The 13,092-nt window shown below is 39.7% G+C and overlaps 1 protein-coding gene across 8 annotated transcripts in view; it reads left to right on the forward strand.

Moving 5' to 3' along the window:
* Window positions 1-13,092, forward strand: part of EXOC2 (exocyst complex component 2) — a 204,346-nt gene that overhangs the window by 38,368 nt on the left and 152,886 nt on the right. For all 8 annotated transcript variants that reach the window (XM_050939919.1, XM_050939918.1, XM_050939915.1 and 5 more), the window contains one exon: window positions 8,980-9,093. In XM_050939919.1, coding sequence (XP_050795876.1) covers window positions 8,980-9,093 — 114 coding nt within the window. The remainder of the gene's footprint in view (window positions 1-8,979; window positions 9,094-13,092) is intronic.

Raw genomic sequence — 13,092 nt, forward strand, 5'->3', positions numbered from 1 at the left:
ATTCCTTTTCTCACATCCTGCGCCAAACTCACTGGTAGTGGACGCAGCCAATCAAAGGAACAAACAACAGTATTTCCACCATACCCCAGCCAACAAGGAAGGCAAACGCTTAGACCCTCCTGGGTCGCAAAGTGTATGCCTCTTCAACCTTACAATTTTGAATTGCCAATTATACCGCAATTCTGGCAAAGTACGACCATAGAAACTATAACAAGTTCATTGACTTTATTGAACACATTCCAGACTACAAGAAACAACAGTTTACAGCTTTAGTTTCCGAGGGCCAAATCATATCACGCACGGCTCTTCAAGCAGCTCTGGATTCAGCCAATACCGCAGCAAGATCCACCGCTATGGCGGTGGTCATGCGCCGAGGTTCATGGCTCTCCTCTTCCCTCTTTCCTCGCGAGGTTCAGAGCACCATAGAGGATCTCCCTTTTGATGGTGATAAACTCTTTGCTTCCACCACTAGTGAGATGCTCCACTCAATGAAGGACTCAAGGGCAACTCTTCTATCCTTGGGCATCCAAACCCCTACAACCAGAAGGCGACAGTACAGATATCAACCTTACCACCGTCCACGCTACCCCCTATATACTCAGCATTTCCTAAGATCTCAGGATCAACAACACCAACGCCAGAGATCCAGATACCAGTGGCGTCGCCCCAGTTCCTCTGGAATGCCCCAACTTCCTCCAGCTAATAAGCAGATTTGAACCTTTGGTCGAGGGTCTCCTAAACATCGTCCCAACTTCAGCGTTTGCACTGCCTACAACTATCTTTGGACACCGCCTACAGCCATTTTTGCACCAATGGCAGAATATTACCACCGACAAGTGGGTTCTAGAGGTCATCACAACTGGGTATTCTATCCCCTTCCTCTCCTTACCTCCCACCCACCCACCCTCCCCATCCCTCTTCAGGGACACCTCTCACGAGCCACACCTCCAGCAAGAAGTACAACATCTCCTTCACCTGGGTGCTATCGAACTTGTGCCCGAATGCCACAAGGGGAAAGGGTTTTACTCCCCTTATTTCTTAACAGAAAAGAAAACTGGAGGATGGCGACCAATCCTCGACCTCAGGAGGCTCAACAAATTTGTCAAAAAGCAAAAGTTCAAGATGGTTACTCTCACCACCATAATTCCAGCCCTGGAGCAGGGCGATTGTTTTTCAGCCCTCGACCTACAAGACGCCTACTTTCATGTCACTATCCACCTGGCCCACAGACGTTTTCTTCGTTTTACCCTCGGTTCAACGCATTTCCAATACAGAGTTCTACCATTTGGCCTTTCCACTGCCCCTCGAGTTTTCTCCAAGCTCCTAGCGGTAGTCACTGCCTACCTCAGGAAAAAAGGAGTCATAATATTCCCTTACTTCAATTGCCTCCTGAAGGCCTCTACGTTCGACGAGGCCCTCCGCTTCACACAAATCACCATCGAGTACTTCCAATCCCTGGGCCTGCAAATAAACGAAAGCAAATCCACATTAAGTCCTACCCAGCACCTGGAGTTTATAGGAGCGAGCCTCGACTCCACAACCGGACTGGCATCTCTCCCACCCGACCGATTCAATACCATAAAACTGCTGGCTACAAGACTTCGCAACAGCCCCCAGGTCACCACCCGAGACTGCCTCCAACTACTAGGGCACATGTCCTCGTGCACTTTCGTGGTTTCGCATGTTTCTACGTGAGGTGCTTCCAAGCTTGGCTGGCCATGGTTTACAGACCAAACGTGCACTCACTAAACAAACAACTGGCCATACCCTACCGAGTCAAAGATTCTCTCATATGGTGGACAGTCCCCTACAACCTCTGCTCTGGAGTCTTCTTCCTTTAGACCCCCCTCAACTCTGATGATAGCGACCGATGCATCCCTCACGGGATGGGGGGCCCACATCTCTCACCAAACTGTCCATGGGCTATGGTCTCATTCCGAGACCTCCCTGCACATAAATGTTCTAGAACTTTGAGCTATACGGAATGCCTGCTGCTGCTTCCTTCCACTAATCAAGAATCAGCATGTACGCATAATGACAGACAACATTGCCTGCATGTTCTGTGTAAACAGACAAGGAGGGGCTCGTTCCCACTCTCTTTGCTCAGAGGCCATAAAACTCTGGAATTGGTGCCTTGCGAACCACATCCGCATATCAGCTGTTTATCTCCCAGGAGTGATGAACACCACTGCTGATGAGTTAAGCAGACGTTTCCCTTCGGAGCACAAATGGGAGATAGACGAGGGAATCATTTACAACATATTTCAAACTTGGGGTCACCCAACTATAGATCTCTTCACAACCGCGAAAAACACGAAATGCCTCAATTTTTGCTCCAGGGCGGGACTGGGCAAACACTCCCTCAGAGACGCATTCATGATCTCATGGCACCGGGACTTAGCTTATGCATTTCCCCCAATACCGTTGCTCAACTGGGTCCTCATAAAGATACGAACGGATCTTGCCAGGGTGATCTTGATCGCACCTTCATGGCCGAGACAACCATGGTTCCCTTTCCTCACCAGAATGTCAATTCAACCACCGATCTCCCTGCCTCTCATCCCGAACCACTTATCACAAGCAACACGGCCGGCTTCTTCACCCCAATCTCTCCATGCTTCATCTCAAAGCCTCGTACCTGCATGGTTCTCCCAACGAGAACTAGACTGTTCCGACCAAGTTCAGAGGGTACTTCTACACAGCAGAACACAATCCACCCGTACCACCTATCTCCGAAAGTGGAAACGATTCACAAAATGGTGCTCAACTAAACAACTGTCTCCTACCTCGGCACCTCTTCCTTGCATACTCGACTATCTATTGGACATTAAGCAATCCGGCCTTTCCTTCAGCTCCATCAGAGTCCACTTAGCTGCCATCACAACCTTTCATGGTACAGTTACCAATACCTCGGTCTTCACTCGTCCCATCACCAAGCGTTTCCTGAAGGGACTCCAAGCCCTATATCCAGACATTGAGCCACCTACCCCTCCATGGGATCTTCACCTAGTATTGTCCTGTTTAACTCATCAACCCTTTGAGCCCTTAGCCATCTGCTCCCTGTTGCACTTCTCGATGAAAACAGCATTTTTGGTGACCATTACCTCTGCCAGATGGGCAGGCGAGATAGCAGCCTTTATGGCAGATCCACCATATACACTCTTCTTCAAGGACAAAATTACTCTACGCCTACACCCAAAATTCCTTCCAAAAGTTCACGCTTCATTTCACATCCATGAACCGATACATCTACCAACTTTCTTTCCGAAACCACATACAAACTCCTTCGAAGCCACAATGCACACTTGATGTGCGCAGGGCCTTATCCTTCTATTTGGACAGAACCAAACCCTTCAGAAACTCTCCTAGACTCTTTATCTCCATCACGGAGCGCTCCAAAGGCATGGCTATCTCTACCCAGAGACTTTCGAACTGGATCTCCAATTGCATACGACTCTGCTATCAGATAAAAAACATTACACCTCCAGTATTGATCAGAACACATTCCACTAGATCTGTATCTACCTCTGTAGCCTTCTTACATAAAGTACCATTGTCTGACATTTGTAGAGCAGCCACTTGGTCCTCCGAGCACACATTTGTCAAACACTATGCCCTTACTCAGGGCCCTCTCTCTGACACTCGATTAGGCAGGGCAGTATTATCTACTGCATTCCTGCCAGACCCGAAGTCCCTACCTCCTTGAGATACACTGCTTCAAAGTCACCTAGAGTGGAGCACCCACAGGGACATCTCTCAAAGAAGAGGAGGAGGTTACTCACCTTGTGCAGTAACTGACGTTCTTTGAGATGAGTGTCCTTGTGGGTGATCCACTACCCACCCTCCTCCCCTCTACTTCGGAGTTGAGGTAGCGTCCGTTGTAGAAAAGGAACTGAGGGAACCGACCGCGCATGCTCACTAGAGGCATACTCAGAGCGGAGGCCAGGCTCTGAGCATGCGTGGCCGCTACGAGTACTGGTGCAGAAATCTCTGATCAACGGCGCAGCGGCGCAGCGACACCTAGAGTGGAGCACCCACAGGGACACTCATCTCGAAGAATGTCAGTTACTGCACAAGGTGAGTAACCTCCTCTTATTACAAAGATAGGTGTTTCAATAGGAGTAAAGAGCCTTGATAGCAACATCTTTACCTTCATTGAAGGACTTAGATATCTATCAAGGGGAAGAAAATCCTAAAGTTGTGGGTCATCAAAGAAGGTTGACTCGCCTCCCATCTTGAATTATGACAAAGTCCAACAGGCCCAATCCTAGTGATCTTCTCTACAGTGGTGTGTGGATGTTAATTATGTCATTACAGCTGCCCAATGACCAAAGCATTAGAAGTTATTTCTCACTGTCTCTCTTTTTATATAGATTTAATGGTAAATTGTATGCATAATGGTGTTTGATGCTTTCATACGGGGCCAACATGATCTCACTTTATGTTCCTATGTGATGTTCCCCACACAATGTGCTGCTGTCATCACCGCTACTTTCTTCACTTAGGAAAGAAAGAAACATCCCATTCCCAGTACAAGTAGCCCCTGTTGCCTGGCCAGGGTGTTTTGAGGTAGTAAGCAAGTCCTTAGAAACCAGTTTCAGTGGAATGTAATGAAAACATACACAGTATGTTTTCAGAGCCAGTTTCTTTGGATACGTCTATCCAGACATTTTTAAAGATCAGATATACTCTCACTTCGATAAAACGCCTTTCTCTTTGATTCTCCTGAGTTCTATTTGGATTATCAATTTTTCTATTATAGCAAGTCATGAAGACGGGAGTGTTACTAATTCTCACTTCTTCACTAATCTACAAATTTGGTAGTTCTAAAAAAAAACAACCAGTGATGTTACTCTATTTCTCCCAAAAAGTTTTGTTAGATGTTACTATGGCATTCTGCTCATTACAAAAATATAAAATATTTTGAAAAACATGCTACTACGATGTATTAAACTCTACTTAATAATGTTAATGGACACAATACTCCATAATGTAGTCTTATTGTAATATGCAAAATTTGTTAATCTACTTTGCAAAGCCCATTCATTTCTGTGGTTCTGTTATATGTAGTGTCTATGTCTTATCCATATTTGTGTGGTGTTGTCTTTGTATGTATCTAATTTATAATCCAAAATAAGTAAATATTTCAAACAAAAAATCCTTTAGAATTTTTCAAAGTGGCCAAATGTCACACTAAAATAAACTAAAATACAACCAAGTTTTAGAGTTTTTTCAGGCTCTTTGACTATTGAATGTACAAACCAATTTGCGGGACTTGGTTTTTTTAAGCCTGGACAGACTAACTGGAGGGAGTACAGTACATTGAAATAAATGATAAGAGCTATATTAGCAGTATTTATGTTTGGTTTTGTGTAAGATATAAAGAGAGATGTCGGTAGTATTTTGCAGTAATAAGTATTGTCTCTTAGAGATATTTTTTTGGTTCATTTTTTGTCAGATATCTGTCTCTGATACACTCTCAGAAGCTGTGCATCTACTTTGATGCACATGAATAAATCCTGTTTTTCCTATGTGTTGTTAAGTGCATGCATCAAGAGATGATACTGTACTTGAATGTCTAGTTTGACTCATCTTTCAATGGCCAGGGAAAAGAATCTTTAGCTAGATTGTTTATTGTTTGACCACAAGGACTGTACATTTATGTATTTTGTGAGCACTGTATTGTATTATAGTGATCCTATACATTTTGTTGGTTAATAGTAACTCAGTGATAATCCCACTGTAAAAATTCTTATCCTGATGTGTCCTTCCCATTTGAAGACCTATAACACTAAGGCCTGGTCTACACGGGGGGATGTCAATCTAAGATATGCAACTTCAGCTACGAGAATAGCGTAGCTGAAGTCCGACGTCTCTTAGATTGACTTAGAATCACTTACTTCGCATCTTCGCTGCACAGGATCAATGGCCGCCGCTCCCCCGTCGACTTTGCTTCCTCCTCTTGCCGAGCCAGAGTTCAGCAGTTGACGAGAGAGCGATCGGGGATTGACTTATCACGTCTACACTACACACTATAAATTGATCCTTGATAGATCGCTACCTGCCGGTGGGTAGTGTAGACATACCCTGAGCTACTGTCAAGTACACCTGACCATCAGCATTTCCCATATCAGTACTGTAATGATTCTCAGTGCATGCACATATGGATTTTTGTATTCCACATAATTCTTTCACCGAAGTTAGAGAAAGCTAATTTGGACCATGTTGTATGCAATCTCTACTTCTCACACATTTCGTCCCCTTCTTTCCACTCCTCATGTTGTCTCTTTCCCTCACACCACTTAAATAATAACTAGGATTGTCTAAATTATTTGTTGTTTTAATTCAGTAGAGGATGCCACTGGCAAAAATTTTCTGGGTCAAAAGGGTGGTGTCCTTTGCAACTCATGGTGCTAATAATTCTCAGGATGTAAAGTGTGGTGGAGCAAAGATAACTTTTTGTTTTTTTGCAATCCTCAACTCTTTTAAAAATACCTATCTTGGAGTCGCAAGTTCATTTTAATCTGCATTTTGCTTTTCAGCATATTTTTTAAATACATGTGTTAGAACAGTTCATCCTGGAAGCAGGTTTTATAGTCCTCCTTGCCTCTTTGAAATATGTTTACCAATAGTTTGTTTTTAAAATACCTTTCTCATGGTAATTTTCATTTCCAGTGAAATGGATGTTGATACATATTTAATATCTTTTCCAATAGCCTGCTGTATATTCAGTGTCTTCTTCATTTTCCTTTTGGTCTTGCCAGTTTAATTTTAAGTGCAAGGTCCTGCAAGTTTGTTTTCTGTTTGTAGTGTGTGTTGCAAAGTCTGTTGCACAGTCCAACAGCAGTTTGTCTAGGTCATATACCTCAGAGAGGATTTTATTTCAGGTTCTGTGTCTGCATTTATTACTTCATTTTTGGACAACAGTTTTTGATTTTTTTTGGCAGAGTTTGAATTATTTTCTGATGGATGCAGCTGTGAGTAGAGAACTGGGAGTGGTAAATGTCTCAGGTGATTTTTTTTTTAATTTGGGAATTTTTGACAAATTGTGAACATGTCTTTTATGAATCGAAGAAAAATGGGTTTGATTTTAAAGTTATTTGATTTTAGAATAAATGATGTAAATATGCACTGAGCAGGGGGAAGGAGATGAGTTGCAATAGTTACTTGGCTACTGTAGCCCTAATGCTGTTGTGGAACCATTTTGCTACTGTTTCTTTGGCTGCCTACGGAGAGTTATTCCATCCCTCTGCACCAATCTCCTTTACTTGGTTTGACATAGAGTCCAGGATTCACCTCTTAATAGATTAAGCTAACTTGAAAGATACTCAGTGTTCACAATTTTTCATGCAAATGTGGGAATCGTAGTATCAGGTCTGCGGTCTTTCTAGGACAATATACTATATTTGACAGTGGCCAGTACCAGATGCTTCAAAGGAAGATTAACCTCCTCCCTAAAAAAAACAAATAAAAAGCCCCTCAAATGAAATAACCTGAATCTAAGGGATGTTTCTTTCTAACCTTCTACATTCTGTGTTTTAAAAAATAAATAAATTGTGCATGAGACAACACACTCATGAATTTCAGATTATTTTTATACTACCAATCAGATATATTGAAACTTTTTTCCCATTGGTTCATAACTTTGAGAGTCTGTGTTCCCTTTAGGCTGAAAGTTGTGACACAAAGTCTGACCCTGTTTTGTAAATGAAAATAAATGAATTGAAATGTTTTGCATACAGATAAGATCAAGTAAATGGAGCACTTCTAACAAATGTGGATGGTGGATGAAATGGAAAGATTTTTATGAAATTCAGAAGACGTTATTTTACATATACAAAGGGAAATCTGTCCACCACCCACATTGAAAGTATGTTAGATTCTGGTGCAAACTTCAAGTCTAGAAATTCACTTTCTGGGGTTAAAAAGATAAGTGTAATTTCACAGCTTTCAGCATTTTGAATGCTACACAGTTTAGTCTCATGGTGCTTATTACCCGTTGAAGGTTTTAACATTACGTATGAATTTTCCATACTTTTGTGGGTATAAGCAAAAGTCTTAATTTATTTTAAAATGAGTATAAAAAGGTTTTTTTCTACTTTATTTTTCTACTTGAAGTAACATGTGAGATTGAATATCTTCAATATATACTCATTCATGTATATGTATCTACACTGTGTGTTTATATATACTGGACACACACAAGGCATGAGAGAGAGAGACATTGCCATAGATTTAAATCGGAGTTAGATCAGGACCTTAGGGACCACTCGTCGCTGTATTATCTAAATACTGATATTGAAAAAAATGAAGGGCTTAAAAGGCTTACAGCAAAAGGTGAGCTTTGCTCTCACTTTTCTGGAGGTTAGTTGATAAGTATTCATTCTGTGTGTTTTATTGCATTATGAGAGAGTTTGAAATAAGAGGAAAATTTCTGCTTGCCTTCACAGCACACAGTCTTCATTTAATTTGAGTAATCCTTTTACTAAACATAAATATTTTAAAGACTGTATAAATTGATGTATGCATTCTTTTTCAAGAAGGAGAAAAAATATTTGCATCAACAAATGTACACAGATTTCTAAATGCAAATTATAGTATTCAGACATTTTGAAGTTAAAAAAGGAAGTAACAGCCTTCATTGTAGAGAATGTTCATGGTGATACTATTTATTGTTAGAACTGCAACTATTGTGTGTAGCACCATTTTAATCTACTACTCCCATGTACATTAGTAAAATCCAAAAATAATTTACCATTTTAATTTCAGTTGCCTCTTTCCTAGATGTGTTGGGTTTACCCTCGAACCATTAGTACCAGATTTATTTTGTTAGGTTGTTACAGTTCTGTGTTTTTATTCGGTTACTACTTAGTGTCATGATTTGAAGAATGGAACATGGGCTGTTGTTTTATGTGGTAATTTTTCTTATAATATTTTGGCAGTAAACACTTTATTTTATAAATTATTTGCCTTTTCCAGAGGCAGATTTCCCCAGAAGGATTTGGAGGCACTGTTTCCTGGGATGAGTGCCGATTTCACTAGTGAAAACTTCTCTGCTGCATGGTATTTGATAGAGAACCATTCAACAACAAGGTTTGTGGACAATAACAATGTTTTTGAAACATCCGACAGTATTCGTATTGTTACTGAACGTCATAGATATCAATGGTGGTAGTAGTGGAAGAAATGTTGTTTATACTACAGTAATGTCCAGAATCCCTAGTCCAATTTGGGCCCCATTATGGTAGGCAATGTACAAACACATAGTACAAAACAGTAGGGCTTTAATCAGCAGGCAGGTGAAATGCGATAATAGAAAAAGGTAGGACCCTCCAGTGAGATTCATGGGGTGAAGTTCTGGAAATTTTTGCCAATGACTCCATCATAATGCTTAGGAAGAACAACTTCTAGCTTTTGCTTGTATGCAAACGTTCAGAATTCTGTACACAGAACTTGCTCTCGTAACCACCTAATTCAAAGCCCATTGAAATGAGTGGAAAATTTTTCCTGATTTCAGTAGAATTTTGGTCAGGCATGGGATTGTGGTAGTTACATGGATACGTTATGTACATACACTTTTGCATAAGCAACTGAACATGCACAATTCTGCAGTTTTTGACTACAGTAGATTTAATGGAGGATGGAGCACTGTTTAAAAAAATGTGAATTTTAATATTCTTGTAATGATGTTAGCTTAAAACCAGGCATTGAAGTAAAGACTTCATTTGGTGTAGTAATTTTCTCTTGCATTTAAGTGGTAGAACATGTTCAGTTTACCAGGACCCAAGAAGGCTATGACCACTTTAAATGAAAAGCATACAGTTGTTTAGATGGGCATAGAATACTTTTCATTTACTCCTGCATCAAAACTGTGACTGAAAGATCTCTAATTATAAGACAAAAGAGCTGTTCCAATAGCAAGGGAACGATATGTTCCAATACATGTGTAAGAGGAAGAGTGTATTTGAAATAAAAGTAGAGGGAGGAAAAATTACTAAAATGACTTTTCATTATCTGTCTAAGCTCTCTGAACCTGATTCTGTCATCTTTACTTACAGTGAATAGTAACTCAGTGGATCCACTCATTGTAAAGATTGCAGACTTGAGCCCTAAAATAGGTCTTTGTGGTTATCATTCAGGAACTGTTAACAGGATCAGGAATCTATCTTTTGGTTTACCAGGATTTAGCTGGAATGTAAGCAACAGAATAAATCCACAATCAACTCTCCAGTAAAACAGTATGTCAATGAATAAAATATTGAAATTGTGTCCATGAGTTGAAAACATAAATAACTACATAGACAACAACGTAGCTTGACATAGACTTACTTTCTTAACTGTTTCACATTGTTGTGTTGAATCAGTGCCTAGTGATGCATTCATGTGTGAAGCCTCGTATTAAAATGGCATGTTACGTTTTTCTGCCCATATTAACTTAAGGCATGGAATCTGTCTTTGGAAAATAATTTGTCACAACTTTCTACAAAACCGTTCTTGTGAACTTCAAGTTACTGTTGTATAGCTTTCTTTATTTGCTTATCCCATTAAGCTGTTTTTTGCATTGGGTCCACTGCTCTGGACTGAAGCCATAATTCGTAGGTATTTCTGTTCAAGCTAATGGAATGGGGGCAGAGTGCACCTTTATTTTGTATTGATTTATTTTTAAATAGAAAGCACTTTGTTTGCATGTTTGCTGAACCAACTCATCATAAGTATAAACCAGGAACAAGGGTAGAGCAAAGTGAAGGAAAACTGAAAATATTTAAAATGGCAAAGATGCAAATATTCTTTCAGACTAGTTACAACAAGGAAGACTTGAATGATAGATTTAGTGATGTTTCAGAGGTGATTGTAGATTAATAGACAAAGTTGCAGATTAAGGATAATTTTGAGTCTGCTGGATCTTTAACTATTTTTCCAAGGCTAGAAATTTCAGAAACGTGGGACAAAGAAGACATTACCCCGCTGGAGCAGAACATTAGAGTTTCAGATAAGTACTAGGAAGTTAGGGGGTGTTTTTGATAGAACAAGTACATAAATGAGAACTAGAAGACTTAAGAGTTAATTAAGAAGGGTAGACATAATCAAGGACAGATCCATGCCTTGAGTTAATACTGGAAGAAAAATGTAACAAGATTCCATTGAGTAGGCTTTCATCGACATAGAAACGATGGCGCACAAGGTTGGGATTTAGTACTCCTGACGTCTAACTTTGCTGGTACTTTATTGTGTAACCTTGGGCAAGCTAGTTAGGGTAAAATTTTCAAAAATGCCAAAGTGATGTTTAAGTCCCACTGAAAGTCAGTGGGATGTAAGTTGCTTTGTCATTTAAGGTTTTTCAAAATTTTAGCCTTGTCCTCTCTGTACCTCAGTTTCTTCAGCTCTAAAGTGGAGAGAATACTCATCCCATTTTGTAAACTGCTTAAAAATTTATTGATGAAAAGCACTGTATAACTACTAGGTGGCATTATTTTGGCCCCCACGTACCTTACTTGTGCTGTTTTGTTGTTTTTTTCAGAAGAGCACAGCATATCCTTAATGTCCCTACCCTTTATTTAACCCCAGGTAGCAGGAACTCTGAATGTGTGGAACTTTGATGTTTTGGTTAGCTTATGTATGTTTTTTCCTTGAAGGAAATTCAGATTTTTTTCACCCTAAAATTATTTTCCTGACAGAACAACATAACAAGTATAAACAAACTCTTCAGCCTTCATATCAATTTATCAGATAACAGGGAAACATTAGTTAAAAGAGAGCAGAACTGATTTTGTTAAGCTCAGCACTCTGAAAATGCTGCTAGTAAGAAGTTCTTATTGTACACCCAAATAGGCCATTTCAGACAGTGAGTAATATGATTTCCGACCAGCAAATGGAAACGGGAAATAAAGCAAAACATTGTGACATCATCCCTTTATAAAGGGAAATGCCTTTGCACAGTGCACCCGTGCTTTCCTGTCTCACAGCAGGTGGGGATCACTTTCTGACTGACTGAGCTCAAATTAGTTTTTAGTTTGTTCTTTCAACAAATCTTTTACTAACGCTTTTAAACTGACAGAGTTTTGGTGCTATTGTGTTAGGTTTATCCGCATTGGTGGCTTTTTTAATTTCCATCCTTCACTGTCTTCTTGAGCAGTCGTTGTTTAAAAAAAATTGAAATATTTTTGAAAAATCACACTTTTTTCTAATTATAATTGGTATTTCCATGCTTACTAATGGTTGCTGATTAAGTAACATAACGTCCCTGAATAGAAGAAACAAATAGTATATGTGTAGTGGTTAATCATGAATTACAGATATTATTACTTTGAAAATAATCAAAGCTAGTTGAATCTAAATTTCCAATTTAAATATTTGACTAAAGCAAAAATGGATAACAAATCTGGGAGTACTGGGGAGCAGTAATATGGAAATATATCTACTGTAGGAGTGACACTGGACAGCTAGTTAGACATGAATTTTTTGCTACTATACTGCGCTGCAAAACCCAGTAGGCTGCATGTGCAAAAGCATAAAGGAGTGGAGCAGGAATGTGTTTTTCTTGAAGGCTTTGATGCAAAATTGCATTTAGTTTGGAACCTCATTATCAAGAAGATGTTGGTAAATTTTGAGGGACTTCGGAAATTAAAAACAAAAAGTGAATGGGGTTAAGTTTAAAAGAGTTAAATGTACATTGTTTGGCTAAGTGTACACAGAAGAAAAGAGGTAAATGCAGGTAATTATGTAGGATGATACAGTGCAAGCGGATATAACTTGGAGCAATAGGGTGAAATTTAGAAAGGGAAAACTTAGGGCCAGTATCAGGCAAGACTTCCTGACTACAAAACATACTCAATGGAAAATCTCTTCCGAGAGAAGTGATGGAATCCCCTCGTTTGGGAAAACTAGATTGTTCAGAACTCTAGAAATGTAACATGAAGAACAATTCTTCATTGGCAGGAATATGTATTAGATAACCTAATAAATCTCTCTCTTGTCTAATACTCTATGATATGATAAAATGTTGTAAATTACCATGTCCTGTGTGCTAAATTACTTTTATTGTATCAATCCCTTTTCATTGTACCAATGACAATGTTTCTTCTTTGCTTAATT

This window comes from Gopherus flavomarginatus, chromosome 2 (genome assembly GCF_025201925.1).
Source record: "Gopherus flavomarginatus isolate rGopFla2 chromosome 2, rGopFla2.mat.asm, whole genome shotgun sequence".
Taxonomy (NCBI): domain Eukaryota; kingdom Metazoa; phylum Chordata; order Testudines; family Testudinidae; genus Gopherus; species Gopherus flavomarginatus.